General features: G+C 39.8%; 1 protein-coding gene across 3 annotated transcripts; it reads right to left on the reverse strand.

The window, feature by feature from the left end:
* Window positions 1-42: 42 nt before the first annotated feature.
* On the reverse strand, window positions 43-19251 carry LOC108682318 (nucleoprotein TPR). Of its 3 annotated transcripts, none has more exons than XM_018171458.2 (37): window positions 19064-19251; window positions 18789-18885; window positions 18259-18362; window positions 17795-17954; window positions 17158-17332; window positions 16335-16562; window positions 15813-16108; window positions 15355-15508; window positions 14217-14554; window positions 13760-13995; window positions 13366-13493; window positions 12623-12747; window positions 12161-12384; window positions 11764-11933; window positions 11375-11600; window positions 10849-10975; window positions 10479-10591; window positions 10129-10286; window positions 9818-9978; window positions 9296-9523; window positions 8787-9002; window positions 8206-8312; window positions 7931-8000; window positions 7571-7717; window positions 7033-7128; window positions 6640-6795; window positions 6276-6323; window positions 5695-5786; window positions 5313-5487; window positions 4988-5131; window positions 3727-4867; window positions 3372-3469; window positions 3075-3213; window positions 2511-2696; window positions 2029-2105; window positions 1528-1735; window positions 43-980 (listed from the first exon to the last, which is right to left on the reverse strand). In XM_018171458.2, the coding sequence occupies exons 1-37, from the start codon at window positions 19126-19128 to the stop codon at window positions 820-822; spliced, it is 6774 nt and encodes a 2257-aa protein (XP_018026947.1). In that variant the 5' UTR covers window positions 19129-19251; the 3' UTR covers window positions 43-819. The 3 variants fall into 3 exon arrangements, with proteins under 3 accessions (XP_018026947.1, XP_018026946.1, XP_047739355.1); XM_018171457.2 differs by having other exon boundaries at window positions 43-983; XM_047883399.1 differs by lacking the exons at window positions 17158-17332; window positions 17795-17954; window positions 18259-18362; window positions 18789-18885; window positions 19064-19251 and having other exon boundaries at window positions 43-983; window positions 15813-16110; window positions 16336-16458.
* Between the last annotated feature and the right edge of the window lie 1902 nt (window positions 19252-21153).

Below are 21153 nucleotides of genomic sequence, written 5' to 3' on the forward strand. Positions count from 1 at the left end.
TTTCTCGTGTAGAACGCTCATGAGGTGAAATGAGAGACCAAATTCATCCGTCACTTATTGAGATCTATAATTAGTATTACAGGACTGAACATTTTGCATTATTTAGGCGTGACAGTGAATATGAAGTGACTAAAGGGTGTTGAACAAGAGGCTATGTTTGACACTTATCGTGAAATCTTTTCATTCAAAGCAGTCAGGCTACTTCCAAAGTAATGGTTGTAATTTGTTTTAGGCTTATCATCCAAGTAATTAACCGTAAACTGAAACTGGAGGATTTATAAGTTGCAGAAAGTAGCAATTGAATAATACAGTGTACAGAATTTCCATACTTCAGCGTTTCTCTTCAGGTTCATTTCAGATGATTATTCTAATGCGGCACAAATGTTACCGACCAAAATCTGAACGGTTGACTGAGCGTCGTTGCGCTTAGCACCAAGTAAACTTGTACGGATTTCGGAGGGAATGTTGAGAAAAATGACATATATTGGGTCATTATAATACCGAGAGTAGCATACTTGAACAAACAATAAGGAACCATTCATGAAGGGTGATCCCCTTTAAAAAAAATTAAGCCATTGATCAGTGTGAACAAAACGAAAATAGGCTTCACATTTCCTTCAATGACTACATACTACTTGTTAACGCCCGTGTGGGTCATAGAAACGAAATATTCCTCTTGAGCAAAAATTCCAATTCTTGAAAAATAATAATCAGATTTAGCCAATATATGTAAACCTCACGTTATCGTAAATGGGGAAAATGATTCTAGAACGATATTAAATCTAAACAGCCAGCCATCTAAAGTAGACTAGCGCAAATCTACATGTGCGCCTGACGAGAGCGACGCGCCTTCTGGCCTCCACGGACGCTGCGCTGAGTGGTGAAGCCGCCCCTTTGCGGCACCTCCACTGGTGCTTGCTGCTGCTGGCGTCGTCCTAGAATGCGGTCGCTGCTGCGGTACGGACCTCGCACTCTCTGACCTGCTGATTACAAATTTCATAAACTTCGGAATGTAAAATACACTGCAGTTTGATGTAAATTGGGTCCTCGGCATGACGCTACTAAAATTTAAACAAGCTCAGGGTTCGGTAGGCCTCGATTGAACGTTCTATCAAATTAAAAAAAAAAACTGAAAATAATTGCCTGGAAAAGGACCAAGCGAAGCTGAAAATAGATTTTTTCCATTTACAGTCAGACAGCATACCGAATAATTCACGAAATACAAAATAGTGTAGCGTGGCATCAATCTAACTAGTCTCTCAGTAACTACCTATCCTGCTTCCGTGAGTAAGATTGTAGAAGTAGAGGCCTACCTTTTTCCGTAATCGTGCTCCGATTATAAAATAAGACTGATCACTGCGATACCACCAGAAAAATTCCAGTCATCTGGTTTCACATAGATATACTGCTATAAACCTTCCTTAATACCCTTAGTGTTAGAGAGTGGGGTAAGTAAATAAGTTTATTGAGATGAAACCATTTTTGTCTGTATTAGAAAGTTAAGTGTGAGCAACTGAGACCACTAACCGCGAGATCCGCGTTGAGGTTCGCCATGTTGGGGTGTGGAGCGGTCCCAGGTGATCGGGGTGATGCGACGGGAAGAGGATGACGATGGGGAAGCTGGGGCGGTGATCGATGATGAAGAAGATGATGGAGCCGCATACGACGATGATGATGGGCCCATGCTTCCACTCACCTCCTCGCCACCGCTCGTCACTTCATCAACATCTCTTTCCTACAAACATAAGCTTTATTCTTATATCTGACTCATGAGAGAAATTTGAGAAAATATTCATCGTGCAAACAGAGAAAGTACCAGACAGAAATATACACAATACTATATTTGTAACATATTAAATTAATAGATTTATTTCACGTATATTTAAAACCATATTAGTTTAGAAGCAGGAATGTGTATTAATTAAAGCAAATTCAAAAGTGGAAGGTGTATTTTGACATCTCCCACCGCCAGACACTTCATCCCTCTCACATGGCCATCAAATGTACACGAAGCTCTGAAAGGCTCACCTGATGTACGGCCTCTCTGGGCTGCTGCAGCGCTTCAGAGCTTTCTTCCTCTTCTTCATCATCCGGGACTTCAACGACTGCAAAAACAAAGGACAATCGAGTAAACCGTAAGATTACTGATTACGAAACCTTGAAGTGTGATAAACTAACAAGTACGTCTACTAGGCTAACACCGTACTAATATTCTTCAATAGCACCATGAAAAAAATTTACCAATAACAATATTTCCCCCACAATGAATTTCCTTGTAGGAACTGAGAAACTAAACGCGCACTTTAAAACCAATAATTGGCATCGCCTAGCATATTTTAATGGAATGCTCATTAGAACTCTCACAACAAGGAGATTTTAATGACAATCAATCACAATTGAGCTTGACTTGCGCGTATATTTTCTTCAATGCACACTTGAAGCATCACAAATTCACTCCCAGTATCGAACACACGCCACACGGTCGTTTCCCTGCAGCTACCCTATCATACCATCGTCTTCTTCTTCAACATCTCTGTTGTTTTCAGGCGAAACGTCGTTCTCTTCGTCAGCTTGTTCATCATCTTCACCGACATCTTCCTCCTCATCGTCCACTTCCTCTTCCATCTCCTCGTCACCGTCGTGAGCCGCAACGCTGTCAGCCTCAGGGTAGTTGCCAGATGGAACTGCCATCTCGTCTGCCGAGAAAAGTACATCGTCGCACTCATCACTTGCTGAATGAAAAATGTGCGAATGAATGAAAAAACTAATAAATAACCTAAATTCGGGGCCATTTCTTACATAAATAATAGTTGACACAGTTAAGGTTTACACACAATCAGCGAAATAATGGCGCATATTTAGATGCAATACAAAATAAATGAGAAATCACCCAAAAGTATAATGAAAGTAACGTGGAACAAACATGAAAAACGTTCGTTGCATAAAAACGTTCATGAAGTGAAGGTCATTTCATGGTCATCAAGTCCATTTAGCTAGTAAGCCATGTACTTGAAGCTCATACAAAAACAACATTGAATTGATGTAGATAGAACGTAAAGACAAAGAAGCTCTACCAGGCGAGTGCTGCAACTGCTGCTGTGAGGTGCCAGCTGCTGAGTCAGCTGAGGGGCCGACGGCATCACTGGTGCTCACGCCGCTCTCGCTCGTCGCGTCAGTCCCAGGGGAGAGAGGTGCTGGCGGTGCCGTTCCGCGCTGCAACACAACGAGGTCGTTTTCATCTAACTATCAAACTTGAACTTCTATATAGACTTGTCCGCATCGAATAAATGATTAGAACAACAGCACAAAGACACCAACATCAGCGAGTAGTACTAATCACTCTTGTAGGAGGTTATTGATACGTAACTGACCTGAGGAGAGCTCACTGGTTCAGGCAGCGCTTCAAACCGAGATTGGGACGCGTCACTGCCATCCTCGTACAGACTTGCAGTGCCTCCGTCGCTGCTTCCTGAATAATTTTTGCGTACTATTTAATATGGTCTTGCGCCTAGCTGTTATTATCCAAAAACTTGTTTTCCATTGGCTATCAGCCACATTGAACCATTATTGTACATCATTCTCATCATCTATGAAACACAAAATGGAAAAATGTTTAAATTTCGAGAAGAGCTTACCATTGCATTACCAGTTCAGCTACAATTTCATTATGAAGAACTAATGCAAAGTACTCCATCCTTAACAATAGGTAGTATGAAAGATTCTCACCAGAAGAGCCAACTCTGTCATTATTAGCAGAAGGCCGCGGGAGGACGAGTGCAGACTGCCGATGTCCAGGTGAAGATGAGGAAGGCTGTTGCTGCTGCGCGGCCTGCATGGCTTCGTGGCTCTCACTGGGCACCTCGGCAGCCTCGCATTGCATGGGCAGTTCATTATCAGCCAAACTGCGCCGTTCTTCAGCCTCGCGCTCTTCCATGCGTTCTGCTGGCAAGCTTTGCTCAACTTCATTAGAATCTTGCCGTTCACGATGCTCCTCGTCATCAGAGTCTACAAGAATAACATCGTCCTCAGCCCTCGAAGCCTCGACAGCACGCGCTTCAGCATGGAGAGAATTAGAGGAGCTCGTTGCATCTCCAACTTCTTGCTGCGGCTGCTGCTCGCTGCTTTCCCCCAAACTTTCAGACGGCGTTTCTAGCTCCACACGAGTGCGTTTGTTCTCATCTTCGTCAACGCATTGCTGGTCTTCACCTTCGCGTTTACGCTTGAACGAAGGACCTGGTACTGCGGAAGGTATCTCTTGGCTAGGCGCAATCAGAGCAATGGCCTGTGATACAAATTGGTCTGCGGCAGTTTCTCCTTCTGCCTCTATTGGCTCTGCTGATTCCAATACAACCGCGGCAGTAGCCACTGGCACGCTGACACTGCTTGAAGAACTTCCGCTTGGGACGATTGGAGCAGCCACGGCGGGCGTGGGTGGTACCGTGGCTGTGAGCGTGGTACCTTGCACCAACGAGACGGCCACAGCAGCGATGGGCAGCTGGGTAGCGGTTGTAGCAGTGGACGTAGGCAGTGTGACTGTCGTTGTGGCAGTAGAAGTGGGTAAAGAAGCAGATGGTGTGGGGGTGACGGTGGCCTGAGGCAAAGCCGTTGAGGACGATACGAGGCCCTCGCTGTGCACATCTCTATGAGGCACCACAACCATGCTAGGAGCGGACGAGGAAGGTGGAGCTAGTGGACGGATGCTTGCGGTCGGAATTGTGCGGGAGGGCGCGGTGGTCACAGCCGTTGGGCGAGGAGAAGATAATGTCACAGAGGGCGACGCTGCAGCCAAAGGCTTTATGTTGGCAGTGGGTGGAGATTCGCTTGGAGCTTTGTCCAATGTTGCAACGCTTGTGGACGGCTTCGACGTCTGCATGAAAGTAGGAAAGTCCCGTAAGTTTTTTTTTTTCAATGGGAAAGAAACTAATAGCAATCAAAACTAAATAATAAAACGTCAAAGCACGAGACGACAAGTTGAAATATTCCTCACCCCCGTTTGCTGCTGTTTAGGCCATGCGGTGGGATCCAGGTTGATCTGCCGCTGCATCGTGGTTACTTTCAAGTTCAAGGCCTCCACTTGCCCAGTCAAAAGCTCTTTCTCTTTTTCTAGCTGAACAACGCGCGATTCGCCAGCCTGAAGAGAATAATTAAGAAAATATTACAAAAATTGCAACAAACACCAATCAAGCAGAGTTCACTACAACTAACAATGATTAATTTCATCACAACGATCAAACCAGTGCTGAGTAAACCTTAACGAAGGTTAAAATCCATGATTTTGATTCACAAACATTTTAATTCAGTAAGCGACTTACTTGACTCTTCGCATTGGCCTCCTCTAACTTTTTGCCGATATCTGTGAGCTGCTTGTTAACAGTGCTCCTGAGGGCGTGAGTCTCCTTGGTGCGCGCCTCCAGCTCCTGACGCAGACGGGTCACCTCTCCTTCCATCAGCTTGGCACGCGATGCTCCTTCTTGGTCCCGTCCATCTCTGAACATGTGAATGCGCCATAGCATCTTAATATCCAGCTACTGTGAAGCACAAACTATTAAACAAGTTCACTCACTTTCAAATTTGATCAAACATTGATGCAGTTTAGTGAATTTTGAAAATTTTAGTAGAAAATTTTATAAAACAAGAAAAAATTTTATCACCACCAGATCGTTTAGTGCTAAAAATCGAATTAGACAGCCTCACGTCTTAGAAGCTTCTTCAAGCTGACGGCGCAATTCTTCGTTAGTTTCTCCGAGCTCTTTGACACGAGCAGCCAAAGATGAACCTTCCTCTTCCTGATGAAATAAAAGACGTGAGCGAAGCATCCTTATTTGCTACCAGAGATCGATTTCGTGCCTGTTTCATGAAGCGTAAATATGGCCAATCAATCATTCACTTTTTTGTGGCTGTACGATTAACAAACAATGTCTAACAAGTAAGGGTGAACGATGTGGCATCACAAAAACGAGGAAGGAATAAGAATGTGGCACTAGTCACATTTTCAGTCACAGATCCTATTTAGGATAAGTATAAACATTCAACTTCGCATATGAAGTCTGGATTTCGAATTTTTTGCTGAACATTAGCAAACACTGCAATGGAATAAACCAATAAGTAGATGAATAAAAACGTTTTTGTTCTTAAATTTGTGCAATTTTATTCTCACACAGCTTGTTGACTTCTTTCAAATGAAATTTCTCAAAGCGCTGGATGGAAATGAAAGTCAAGTATTAACTATTAACCCCCTGCTTCCATCCCTGATAAAGTTGGATAGGATAACTCACCGAAGTAGATTCTGCAGCCTTCTTGTATTTCTGGGCGATTTTCCGCAACTAGAAAGAATTTAAATGAAATTAAATTATATCAGAGCGTTAAAAACTTTTAATTAATGACACACAGGTTAGGCGAGGCAAAGTACATTACAACACACACACTCGTACAAAATTGTAAAAATCACAAATCTTATGAAGCTAATGTATGGTTTACTCAATGTTTGGTTGGACCATATAATAATTTTCGCAGGTTATAGTTATAGTCAGTACTACATCAATTCGAAAAATTTGATACAAAATTTATAACCTCTATTATTAAAAAAAATGAAAAAGTAAACAAAACTGTAACAACTGAACAATAAACATTTTATTTCACCTGAGTCAAGGCTTTCTGGAGTTCAGCATTCTTGTTCTCAGTTTCTTCGAGGGTGGTATTAGTTGTGTCAGCAAGGCGCTTGGACGCCTCCGCTTCTTTCTTCAGCAAGTCTGACTCCCGCCTCGCTGCCTCCTCGCGCTGCTTTACTTCGCCGAGCTAAGCAACACACAACAAATGCTCATTCTCCGACGCAATCATCATAGTGGTCATGAATTTTAATGATTACGATTACGTTTTTCACACAAGGCTACATTTGTTGACGCATGAGTCTAAGATATTTTTGTCACCTTGAATTCAATGATAACAAAAAAAAAGCTCGTAGTACAGGCAACAATAAAAAAATCAGACAAATAATCTTGACGTATGAAGGATATTATAGATCAGGAGAGCTACCTGCTGCAAGAGCTGATTACGCAGCTCGAGCTGCTTCAATTGCTCCTGCTGCTGGGCTGCCTGCAGAGAGGAGTTGCGCTCCTGCAGTTGTCCAACCTACAGAGGAAACGTGGCAAAAAAATTAAAGGTCTTCTACTGTTGTGTATTTAACGTAATATCATCAATTTACATTAAAGTATGAAAAAATCATCCTAACGAACGTGAACAATAGTAAAACTTTTCACGGAAGTTGCAACATAAGTTTAGTTGTAAACAAATGAACAGTTAAGAGATAAGGGTGTCAAGGAATGCCAATAAATTAAATGAAGCCAATAAATTTACAAGATTTGTACACAAGAGCAATCAACAAGGAATCAATAGGAGAATATACTGTGTGTATATTGTTAGAAGCAAGTCCGAATGAGCAAAGATTATTTTTTCACTTCATAATCCATACGTATTGAACCAATAAACTACAGGTATGGGTTATAACAAAAGAAACAAAGCAAGAACCAGTGAAATAAAAGTGCTGAACACAAACTTTTTCAACGTGAGATACCTGCGCAACAAGCCTGGTCCTCTCAGCCACAAGCTTCTTGTTCTCTTCCATGAGTTTAGTTTTCTCTTCCTTGATAGCAGAATGCTGCTGTTGGAGGCCATCACGAGACGTCACCACCATTCTAATATTCTTCTGAAGCTGGCCCACCTGCGAATAATTTTTTATTCAATTATCATTTACAAAAAAAAAATAGAAGCAGAAAAAGAGACACACATAAAAAAATAGTTAAACTTCAAGAATCTTATGATACATTGGAGAGGATATAAAGGATATCACTGTTATACTTTCTCGAGGTGGTTTTCTAGTGGAACAAACGCACTAAAAAAAACACTATAATGTAGCCTAGATAAATTTGCTCACCTGTACTCTGAGTTTGTTGTTATCTGTCTCCTTGAGGGCAAGGGCATTCTTGGTGGCGGCCAACTCCTGTCTGAAACACGGAATCGTGGTGATGAGATTCGGACGATGGAAGATTCCGTGGTGATTACCCACAACCACGGAAGATGGTGGTGGGTAAATAAGCGCTACTAAAATGACAGTGTAAACTAGTGTCAGTATTTATGAAACAAAATACATAAATCATTATAATCAATCAATAGTATCAGAATAAGAGATTCGTCTATTGGGGAACTCACTGCATCTTCATGAAGTCTTCGGGTTTGGCACGATTTAGTTTCTCTACAAGTTCTTGAGTTCGCTTCTTGTACATCTCTATGTCCTTCTCCAGGGCCTTCTTCTCGACCTATAAGACACATTACTAATATTGTTACGATAATTTGAATTAAATTGCAGTAATATATAATGCGATAAATTTCACTAGTGGTGCAAATAATAAAAATTCGCATTTTATGGAATGAATGAATAAAATAGCCTCGATAAACAAGCAAACGCATGAGTATAACATCTTTTTTTTTTCAGACAAGAAAGTAACCCTAAAATTAAGCAATCAAGTTCTCTAATGGAGATAGCTTTCTAGAAGTATATACGTGAGCAGAACATGTAATTAATGAAATCCATATCAATAAATCCTATTCATACAGTAACGAATCAAAAGCAGATAAACCTTTCATTCGAAAATAGTTGAACTGCAGTAATTTTTTCAACTACACATAGTGATGTTGCGGACTATTAAATAGATACCTAATTCACCATTTAAAAAAAGATCAAACGGAAAATTCAGGTGTAAATAAGTGAAACAAAATGTAATTGTTCTGACTTGAAGAGTCTCGACTTCAGCGAGAGTTTCCGCGATCTTGATGTTAAGAGGCTCGACTTGGGCAGCGAGAGCATCAGCCCTTGCTCTGTCCTGATCAGCACGCTGCTGTAGATCATCTTTCTCCTGCCGCAAGAGTCTGTTGCTGTCGGCCAGGGCGTCCACTGTGTGCACTTTGCGCAGAAGTTCTCCATAGCGCGATGTTGTATCCAGTGACGCCTGAGTTCCCATAGAAGAACGCACAACACTCAATTAAATCTATTCCTAAAAATATGGACAGTTTAAACTAACTTGTTCAAGAAGGCTTAAAAAACGATCAAAAAGAAATAAAAAATTAAATTTGTAGATAAAATAACTGTTCACGACTTAGCAGGTGTGTTCCCTAAGTTCATCATTAAATTTAGTCTGCAACAATACAAGATATTTGTTATTGCATTTGAAAAGATTGCATCTAAATGGAGCTGAATTTCTGCATTAAATATCGAGGCACTAGACAAGAGAATCTGACGTACCTGCTGGTCAAGTCTAGCCTGGTTGAGCTCAGCAGCTAGATGCTCGGCTCGCTTGTGAGCGCACTCTATCTGAGCCTTGACACGTGACAGCTCAGCCTGAGCAACATCACATCGTCCAGTCGCGAGTTCGCGCTCCCGCCTAAGATACTTGATGACCTCACGCAGCTGATCTGAAGTGCGGCACTCTTCTTCGCTCATCGACACGTTTCCTATGCTCTCATTGCCATCCTAGACACGAACAACGATAAGCTTATAGTTGAAACATTTTATAACTATAAGCGTTAATAGTCATTGACAGAACAATTTCTTGAGCAGACATCTTAGAAATTCATCATATTCTTGCATGTGCTGACTTGAATAAGCATCAAGTCAGGTTATTGAGCATATTGATATTGTTACTTAGAAGTAAAAAGTTACTATCACAAAGATTTGGTGCGTTAGTAATAACTAAGCATGATCATACAAAGTTGTGTGAACAACTGCAAACAATCCGTGGACTACCCAACATAAGTTAATGCAAACCTGAGACATCTTCGATTGTAGGGAGGCCATCTTATCAGAGAGCTGTGAGAACTGCTCGACGAGGGAATTGTTCTGGTCCTCGAGCTCCTTGATGCGCTCGGTGAGGCTTTCCCGGTCTCGTTTTAGCGAATCTGTGAGCTGGTTGCCGGCGCGCTGCACCTCTGTGGACAATAACTTATATTAATTAGGTTCGAAAATGTATTAATACTCTTCGAAAATGTAATTTTAGCAATGACACCTGCAAGCTAGCAATAGGGAAAGCAGTGAAAGGCAATAAACAAACTAAGCAGTAGAAGGCAATACTAGCTCACCCTCAAGAGTTTCCTGCGCAGCTATTTTCTCAGCTGTAATCTTTCCTAAGTTAGCTTGGTAATGTGCTGCTTCCTCCTTGAGCTTAGCAAGCTGCTGCAGGTCAGAGCCGTGCAGCATCACCTCGCGCTCGTATTTCTGCTGCACCGCCAACGTCTCTCTGACAACAAAACAAAATTAGTGGCGCACTCATAAATGATTCATAAAGATTGAATGCACTGTTGGATCATATATCTTAGAAAATTTTAGGAATGACAGCTAATTTTAAATATTTACAATTAATAATTTTGATCAAGCTCTTAAAAACTGCGTAAATCAGTTGGTTAAAAACTCAATGAAATGTTTAACAGACCTCTGAGCCTCCTCAATGATCTTCTTGGCATCATTCTCAACTTTTTTGGCCATTTCGAGATCAGCTCGAGCAGTCTCAACTACGTCCTTTGAAGATAATACATCCTCTTGAGTCTGTAAAAATAATCACAGTCAAGGCTAACAAATAAGATTTCTCTTACATCTGAAGAAGTCAATGGAAGTTGAATAGAGCATCGTAATTATAGGCTAATAGCGGGCTAGTTTGATCAAGTCAGAACAATATGTGAACCACTTCTGTGTCCAACCGAAAATATTTCTCAGGAGCGAGGATTGAAAACCCTTCGCGAACAAGTATATAATTAGCGTACAAATTCGTAAAACGGATGCTAAAGTAATTTAAAATGCCGTACCTGCTGCAACTGACGTGTCAGTTCTGCAATTCGTTCCTCAGACGTCTCCTGCAGTTGCTGTAACTTCTCTTCAATAGCGGCAAGCTGCTTCTCAACCGCTAACTTCTCGGCACTCATCTCCTCTAATCTGGAATGGTTGGCATTAGAGCAACCCCAAGTACTAAGCAAAATCATGCAACATACAAGCAGGCACTCCCGAAACCAACAAATTATGTAGTAAAATGCAAGCTTAACACCAAAAATGCGAATAAAAACTATTAATTCTCTTAACTTGATCACTTTAGCCACATTATTTAGAAGCAGACAACCTAATAAAATTTAGCACCAAAATACTGCTCAACATTTAGACAAATTTCTAAAAATAACAAGATGACAGGAGCTCTTGGCATTTCTAATAATCAAGCTTGTAACGCTTACTTCCATGTACATATTTAAACCCATTACAACCATGGGCTAAAATTTGATTTTTTCAGATAATGCCCAAAAATGAGATGAAAAGAGGAGATAAAACAACGAAGAAACGAACTTTTTGAGCATAGTTTGAGTAGCCTCCGCAGACTGCGCAAGCTCCTTCTCCTGCTGAGCGCAAATTGTTTGCAGGGAGGCGAGGCTTTCCTTATTGAGCGACAGGGCGCGCTGCAGGGCCGCTACTCGGCCCCGCTCCTCGGCCAGCTGCACCTCCACGTCGCGCACTGACGACCCATCATTGCCTGCAGAACTCGTGTTCTCATTGCCGTTATTCTCGCTCGTTCCTGCAAGCAGAAATAACATCGGCGCTAGTAATTAATGTTTAATCGTTCAATAAAAGTTAGGGTGAAGTCCTGGAGGTCAAGTAGATGAGGGAGTAATTAAAATTTTAAATTATAAGCAATTTCTAACAAAATTATTGCATTTTCAAACAGGTGATTCACAAACCTGTTGTCTGCAGCTGCTTGAGTTGCACAGTAAGTTGCTTCTCACGCTGCAGAGACTCTTCATAACGGCTCTGCAGTGTCTGCAAGTGCTCCTTGGCAGAAGCAAGATGCTCAGATTTGGTGACGCGTTCACGCTCACACGCCTTCAGGCGCTCTTCAACAACAGCCAATCTGCAGGACAAGACATGCGTCAATTACCCTCAAACTTAGAAAAATCAAGGAACGAAATATTATAAAAAATCATGATGTTCTATAACTCCAACTATGAGTACTATCAACTTTCTAAATGTATGACTCAAACACTTGAGATTATCTGAAACAGAGACGCACAAATTTGAAGAGCGTCACTGATATAACACAACAATATTTCAAGTTAACAAGAAGAGCAAAATACAAACTTGTTGGTCATCTCCTTAAGATCTGTATTGGCTTCAAGCTTGGCCTTGAGCCTGAGATTTTGATCTGTGAGATCAGCTATTTTGTTCTGGTATTGCATTCTCTCTGAAGCGTCCTTGTGTTCCAAGTTATTTTTGATGCTCGCGAGGCTGGCCAGCACCATTGCTTGGGTTGACTCTTGGCGTGAAAAATTCTCGCGCTCAGCGAGCAAACGTGCCTCAGTTTCCTGTACAAAAATTGTTCTTTCATACACGACAAGACGAGATATCTAAATATCATCTTATTACAGAGAAAAAATAAATAAGAGGTCAACATCGTCGCTTGCTCGTCGTATCAACACTGCAAGTTAATGGGCTGTCACCAAAGCAAAGGGAGATGAATACTGCTTTCATAGCCAAATTAATCTCGGTAGCAATTGTACCAGAAAAATCAAATGCAAAGAAAGATAAAAGTGAGAACCAAACCTTAAATATGAGCTTTTCTTCCTTCAGATTGTTGGCAATGACTTCAGCATGCGCCAACTTCTTGACAAGCGTCATATGTTCTCCGCGTAAGTGGTCCATTGTAGCCTCGTGTCTGCTTACAATGCCTGCACGGTTATAAGCCATTCTAAACAACGACACTAATTTTGCCAATGATATTTGCATCAATGTTGCTATAGTTAAATAAAGTCACAAACCATTCCATTTGCTAGATTAAACTCAGTCGCTGACTAACAATAAAATGTACTAAGAATCTAAAAGCAACCTTCAACTTTTGCCAGGCTACATAATTTAAAAATTCTACATTTGTAGCAAGTGTAATTCCTGTAGTACCTAATCAGCCAGACTCTACGGCAATGAATTACGTGCTGCAAATTCGTCAAAATGAAATAACCAGACGATGAATGATGAAATAACCAGAGTCCAGACAATAGTGAGAGAACTTGCATGTGCGGAGCATAGTGAGCTAGTGACAATTCCGTCGCATTATCATTAAAAATGCGTTCAATCTATTACGCGCACTTCTACCGCCAGCACAAAACTATACATACCAGAGCAAGCAAGGTTGCATAGCTGCATGAAATTTTGAAAGTGAATATAGGATTTAAAGGTTAAGTAGCATAGAGAAGAAGTAATTTGTAAGGCAAATGGCAGAAAACATTCACTAGAAGCAGGAGCGTAGCTATCAATAAAAGAGAAATTTAGAGTACGTAGCGATTGCTCACTTTGCAGGGTTGTGTTCTTTTCTTCAAGAGCGTTCACTTGGCGCTGGAAGCTCTCACAATTACCCTGCATTGTCTTGATGCGCTCATCATTATACTCCGCGTGCGACAGCAACTTCACGTTTTGGGACCTAGATATCAAAATTAGTTTTAGATAAAACCAAATTACACATAATTACATCCAGACGTCCATGTTAAAAACGATCAAAAAACTCGAAAAATTGAACACAGAATATTTCATTGTTAAAATGTTATTTGAATTCGGCAATCCTGATAACATTAATCGATATCACACACAATATTTCACTATGTTTAGTAAGCATACAGAATCATTGCATACGAATATAACAAAGCAGGAAAAATTCATCCACAAGAAATTTGTTCAGTAGGAAAATACCTAGTCTTGTCAAGAGTAGCCCTCAGATCATCCAGGTGCTTCTGAGATTCCTTGAGCTGGTCTTGATGCCTCCGCTCTGTTGACTTGAGTTCTTGCTGGGCTGAAGCGAGTGAAGCCTTACAGGTCTCCAGCTCCTTGGAAACTTTGTCCAGCTCTTCCTTCAGCTGCCGAGCATGCGCTCCTCTAGCCTCGGCTTCTGCGTTGAATGTGCGAGAGGTGTCTGCTGCAGAGCTCTCCTGCACAACATAATTCTGGTATCAGAGAATCGAATAACTACGGTACTAAACAAAAAAAAAAACTGAACCAAGGTAGGTTTTAACTAGAAACTACAATCTTTTACGCGGGAATCTGGCCAAGTGCTGCAAATTCTACAAGAATCTACACTTGCATCTGATTACATAACTTCAATTCAATAAATAGTGCATAACTTCAAGTCATTAACTAGGGCAAAACTCACAGCAGGAGCAGTGGCTGAGGACCAATCTTTCCCCTGTGTGGCAAGAAGACTTTTGTACGTGTCACGCTGACGGACGACGTTCTCAACAATAGCTTCGATTTTGTCCCGACTAATGCGCAGTTTCTCGAGCTCGGCATGTGCTTCATTCAGCTGTTCCTGAAGTTCCTTAATCTGCTTGTCCCTTGAGGAAGTGTCTGCAAGCTCAACTTGGTCAGTGAGAGCACGCACAGTCTGCAGAAGCTTCTGGTTTTGCTGCTGCAGTTCGCTAACATCGCGGAAGCACAGCAGCTGAGCACTCACCATCTCTTGACCATTCACACCTCCACTGATGCTGTCATCTGTGCAAGACAACGGCATAGAATGTATGAACATTTTATGAATTACCCACATCTGTGATAAAATGCATTAACATTCTATGAACTATCATTTTGAAACTAAGCACTCTTGCATATAGAATAAAATAACATGCACTACGCAAGTGCAGATTAAAAGATATTGAGTGAAACAAGTTGATTTTTACAACACTTCTCTTTAACTTCACCAATAGTTGTTTGTTTGTCTGTCAGCTACAAATCTTATAATCGATAGTTAACACACTTCCACCTCTCCAATCGATCTGAAAATTTGCACACTTGTGTATAGTCGGAGACAATGCATGAATCAATTGACACAATAAACAATTTCGAAAATTTAAATTTTTTCCATTTATTAATAAAAAATTTAAAAATTATTTTTTAATACATGGCAATAGAATTAAAAATTCATTGTAGATGTGTAACATCGGAGACACTGTATTCTTTAGAAGTGTTGCCTTTAAAAAGTAATTTTTGAACATGAAGCCTTTGAAAAGTACCCATTTTTAAACGCATATTATTCTATTAAAGTTAAAAACCCGGCAGTTTGCCACCTGCAAGGGTTTTGCAACAGAGAAGGATAATATTTTAAACCCCATTCATCCTTTCCAAATGTTGTATTTACATTACGTATACATAAATGTATTTTGTCTTCATCTCAATTCAACAGAGATCATCAGAGAAAGCAACAAGCAAAATGTATTCGTGACAAACTATAATAGCTCAATAACACAAAGTTTATAAAGCAACTGGACGATACTAGATAATAGGTGCAGTGATCTCACCTATGTTTGGGGGCGGGAGGCCAGCTCTAGCGGCCTCGACCTGCATGAGCAACACGGCCACCTGCCTGTCCAGGTCTGCGTTGCGGCCCACCAGCCGCTCTTGCTCGCGCATCAAGAACTTGCAACGCCGTTCCAGCTCACTGCATTCATCCCGCTGCACACAAAACCATTAAATAATATTCAATATACCCATGAATCAGCCCTTATGCATCCTCTCAACTAATTCATAACGCCTTTAATTGATTCATATGAAGAAAATATTATGCATCAATTTGAAGAATCCAGTTGATATTGGGCAGAATGTTGATTTCCTGGCCGCTCATTAATGCTCATGACCAAATTTACTTCCAAATTTATAGTTATGTCTGAAACAAGTTGATAATTTAAAGATCAATGCAATCACCAAAGGTTAAGTAACATGATTAAAAATCTAATAAATTACGGTTATTAAAACTCACAATAGTGCGCGAAGCTTCATTGTTCTCATCAATCTGCTTCTGCAGCGCCTCAACCATCTCAGTGGCGGCAATGTATTCCTTTCGTTGCTTCTGCAGAGCAGGCGCTCGTTCCTCAATCTCCTGCAGGATCTGGTCGATGTAACGCGTGAGGTTTGCATTTTCTTCCTCCGCCTTGAGGAGCTTGTCAGTGGCCGTCAAGTGTTCAGCATAGAGTTGAGACAGCGTCAGGCCTTTGCTCAGGAGCTGGCTTGCAGCATTTGCAGCCGGGGTCAGGGAAAACATCGCGTTTTCTTCCTCTGCTTGATGAAAGAGAGGCAATCACTTAACAATTATGATACTAGCAGGCGCAATGCAGTAAAAGTTAAGAACAATAAATTATTAGAATACAAAAATGAAACCACTCGTGCTTTGAAACAAGTGGTTCAAAAGCTACAATTACTTGAGCAAGATTGACAATATTTTGAACGTGACAAGAGTGATAATTAAAGTTACCATATCGACTAATTCTACAGAGAAACTTGCCTTTTTTTGCGTTTGCCTCAAGCAGCATGTTAACCTTATCAAGTTCATCTCTAAGGTCAGCAATAATCTCCTCTCTCTTCTGGAGCTGAGCGTCAGCCTCCTGGGCCTGGCTCTCCTTGGCCCTCTCCAGGGCCCCGTATTGCTCACTTGCCTCCTTCAGGAGGGACCTCAGCTCAAGCACACCACGCTCCAGCTCATCGCATTGGGTCTTGAGATCCTCCGATGATACTTTGCAAATGATAATTCAAAAAGTTAACATCAATACACAAGAGAGAATTAAAGGACCCATTCATTAACCAGTAAGTATTCTCAACAATACACTAATACGTTACACAGACCTGCTGGAACCTAACATTTTCCATGAATATGAAATATCAGCCTTAACATATTATGATGTGATATTAGCTATAAGGCTAATACGAATTACGAGATATTAGCCTTAACAAGTGCGGCTATGTCGTATTCAGGGCGTAATTATTTCATGCCAGTGGTAAAACCCACTGGTGGGTTGTGCCACACTCAATGTGTTAAGGCTGATTTACTAAACAATTGCGAAAAAAATGCATATCATATATGAAACTTGGAACTGTTGACTGTCCATGATGACTGCCTTCTGTTGACTGTCCATGATGACTGCCTTCGTAACTGAAGCTTTGAGTTTCAATTTACGTATTGAAAATAGGAGTCAAGACTTGGTCATGAATCATCATGAGTTATAACGTGGAGAAATTGTCAAAAAGGACCAAAGAACTCAAGACGTGTCAGTATCAGTGCACGTTTGCTAAAGTAAATTTGTCTAGTGTATGCTCATCTCATTGCTTACTTTGATAAATAGAGACAAGTTTTTGCTGGGCACTGAGCTCCATCCTGAAGCTTTCCTCGAGTTTGAGCTCATTGTCACGTGCCTCATTGAGCGTCTCCAGCAGCTCGCTGACGCGCTTGCGGCTTTCTTTAGCTGCTTTTTCCAGCTGCTCCTGACTCTCCTTCAGCACGCGGCTCTGTGCAAACCGGCAGTGAGTCAACAACATAAAATTCAAATGGGTGAAGTAACAGGGATGGTTTTATTGCTTCAAGTGTTGCTATAAATAAATCTTCAAACGTTTCAACACAAGTAAAAAATCACATACACAAATAATATGTAATGGTCAACAGCAACTTTCATCTAGTTGTAACTTTTATCAAGAAATACGATAAATTTTTGCACCACAATGATAACTACTAATTAATGCTGAATTATGAAAAATAAATAGGCAAAATCAGTCAAACTTCTCTGGCATGTAGCCCTAATTTAGCCAGAAATTTACTTCGGGGAAAAGGGAAAAAAAACTTGTCAGCCCAAACATGGACATGTATGTTGATTGATTAACTCATAAAACATTCACAAAAATGAATTTCGATATTCTGTATAGATTACAACCCAAAATATTGTTAAAATTAACATGAAAATGTGGTTAGCATACCTCTGTAGTGGCGATGTGAAGATCTTGCTGCAGCTGCACCAGTTTGCTGGAATGTTCATTGCGAAGTAACATAGCCTCCTGCACCCGCTTCTCCAGCTGCTGCTGCAGCAACTCAACTTGGCCGCGCAGCATGCTACGCTCCTGAGACAGCAGCCTTTCCCTTCATGAACATGGTGCATAATTATTATACAAACTATTTTTAACCCTCCAAGGACCAAGGATTAAATTATAAAGGTTGTCAAATAGCATAATAATGATAAGACATATATGATATAAAATATAATAATATAACAAATTACTGCAATAAAAAATCAGCAACATGAGTGAAGCCCTTCATTTAAACAGGACAAAACAACATGCAAGTTAGAAGAATTGACTGCAAAAAATATCAATTAATGAACCCATAACTGATAAATTTTCATAGCTAGGTAATTTATACTGATAAAATTATTTCAAGAACTTACTTGTTTTCAAGTTGTCTCTGCAGGTTGGCTGCTTCTTCCGACTGTATTTGCGCCTCAGCCTTTGCTCTCATGGCCCCAGAGACCTGCTGCTCCAAGCTAGTGATCTGTTCAAACAACAGCATAACTACAACAAACCTGTCATATATCAATGCTTTTCTCAATTTATTCATTTATCATTACACAAGAGATTTTATTTTCATGTTGCAGCTTGATGCTTAATTTTCCTTCCCAACTTATCTAAATTATAATGTGCAAACTAGTTTGGCATGTAAAAATTAAGATTAACATGTAACAATTAAGAGTGTATAGAACTGAGGCCTAGCAAACCATGAACCAATGACTATTAATAAAAGGTGACTATTAGAAAGGTGACTATTAATGACCACTATTCATTTGAGATAACAACCAACAACTAAATAAGTTTAATACACTAACCAGTCGGTATTCATTTATTTTTAACAGGTTGGATAGAGGTAGGTAATGGTTGAAAAATAGAGCATTAGTAAATAATAAATTTCTAAGAGACATACCTGGTTCTTCAGATCTAAAATGAGCCCGTTTTTGGTCTCAATGGTGCCAGAGAGAGCATTGCAAGAACTGGTAAGGGAATCAGTCTCACTTCTTGTGCTGCAGAAAAATTTAAGCATGACATGAAAATGGCAAATCAAGACTGACTTAAAACCACTAGCTACAATTCTGAATTATTCACAACTTGCAAATCCAGTACATGTACGTATATAATCTCAAATGGTTTAACAATAAAGAATAAAAAGCATCTAAAAATTGGTAAGATCAAGATACTTACATTTTCAATTCACATAACAGAGTCTCATTTTTGGTGTTGAGTTGTTGTAGCTGCTGCTCCAGCATGGTAACTTTCTCGAGGGCATCTTCAGCTTTCTGCTCAAATTTGACACGGGCTTCATGCTCCTCTTCATACTGCTGCTTCCAGTGTGCAACATCACGTTCCAGGTCAAACTGGCGTTGCTCTAGATGTATAAAAGCATGTGTAAGGCAAATGATTCAAAATTATAGCAGATCTTCAAATTTACATGGCTCATTTTTATTAGGCTTCATCAAAATTTAATCTAAATTAGGTACATAAAACTTTTTTCTTTTACAAAAGGATATAAAAAATAATTTGACACTTTGAAATCCACTAAATAACTAATTTCTCACAAGCTACTCTAAACTGGCTCAAACGAATAATCTGAATGAATCTAACTAACTACATCCTCACTACAGGCCGTGGTGATAATTTCATTGAAAACTTGATGATTGAGGTAGATTATTTAAGACCAAAATGTCCAATTTGAGTAAAACATTGACTACTGTCAAACGGGGTAATAAGGGACGGGCAGGGTAAATCGGGACAGTTGTCCCCAATTTCATAGAAATGTTGTAGCAGCTAAACTAATCAAGGTATTGCAAAATTTGAAATAGTGGCATAAAGTTAAACATTTTTACTATCTTTATATCATAAAGCAAGTTAAAAAATCATTAATTTACAGCCTCTAAAAAATCAGTGAAAAAAGTGTGAGAAGTGAGATTTTAAAAACGTACCTCTGCTAAGGTCTGTAGCAAAAAATTTTTTCACCATATCAAAAAATCTTACTTGCATAAAAGTTGCACACAGGTGTTGGCTCAAAAACGTGATTGACCAAATTTGCATATCTCATTTAAAAAAAAAATGGTGACTATTTCCTCAAGACGGGGTAATAAGGGACACCTCCCGGGGTAATTAGGGACACCCCTAAAAACACATTTACAGTAGGACCTTGATTAGCAAAGGCTCCAGTTAACAAAAAAAATCAATTAACAACAAAATATTTTGATTATGTCTATATATATCTTGCTCAGTAAAAAAATTCCACTTGACAAAAAATTAATGCATCATTGGTTATCACAAAATTGTGCAGAGAATGTCCTGGATAATTGTGCACCGGGCAGCATAAATTACATAAAATGAAAAAGTAATTAACCTAAACAATGATTAATTTCTCCAAAAAACATGATAGTTGTCCCTAGAATATTCCTTTCTGTTTCAGGTATGTTTTACGATCTTTTTTGTTATAGAGAATTTGCTTGACCCAATTAAAATGGTGTGAAATTACAAGCCATCCAGTAAGCTTACAGATACAGAAAAGTGCTATACAGCTGCTGATATGAAGCTTGCAGTGGACAAGGTTGTTGCAAATGGTCAATAGCATGTTCATAAATATGGTAATATCACATGAATAATATGGTAATGTATGGATATGGCAATATCATATCAATAAAGGAAAAGCAAGTAAAAATCATAGAAAATGTCATTTATTCTACATCTACAAAGGAAGAGGAAGACTTCAGAGCACTGTTAGTAATAGATGATTACACTCTGCATGCTTCAAATGTTTTAAAATCAAGTTTTATTTCAAGTGTCCCAAATTACTCTGTTCCCAGGGGTAATTTGGGCTGCTTTTATTTTGTATCTGACACCCTACAAATTATAGCATATGGAATTTTTTTAATATGCCATACAATAGCCCTCGCAAAGAGCTATAAAATGAGCCCAAACCTGTTTATGAAACGTTTCCTGGTGAGAAGTTATTAAAAAATGCTTGAAACCTTCCCTTATTGTCCCATTTGACAGAATATATCATTACCAAGGATACATGGTGGTATATAATCAGAGCACAATGCCTCATAATGACAGGCACCATTCATTAAGCACTGCACAAATAAAGTCTGCTACAATGTTGCTGCTCATGTGCTAACATTAACCAAAACAGATTATACTTCAGCACATTACATTTCCATCAAACAGGGTAATAAGAGACAATTTTAACCTTTTTTATTGACAACTTTTCATCATGAAACATTTCATAAACAAGTTTTGGCTCATTTTAAAGACCT

Source organism: Hyalella azteca, unplaced genomic scaffold (genome assembly GCF_000764305.2).
Source record: "Hyalella azteca isolate HAZT.00-mixed unplaced genomic scaffold, Hazt_2.0.2 contig12810, whole genome shotgun sequence".
NCBI lineage: Eukaryota > Metazoa > Arthropoda > Malacostraca > Amphipoda > Hyalellidae > Hyalella > Hyalella azteca.

Bases quoted from the DNA above. Each gene is read 5' to 3' on its own strand.
- LOC108682318 (XM_018171457.2), bottom strand. From the start codon at position 19,128: ATGCTGGAGCAGCAGCTACAACAACTCAACACCAAAAATGAGACTCTG. The intron at 3,214-3,371 runs GTCAGTTACGTA...GTTGTGTTGCAG, and splicing joins AACCAGTGAGCTCTCCTCAG to CGCGGAACGGCACCGCCAGC. The intron at 984-1,527 runs GTTAGTGGTCTC...ATTTGTAATCAG, and splicing joins ACCTCAACGCGGATCTCGCG to CAGGTCAGAGAGTGCGAGGT.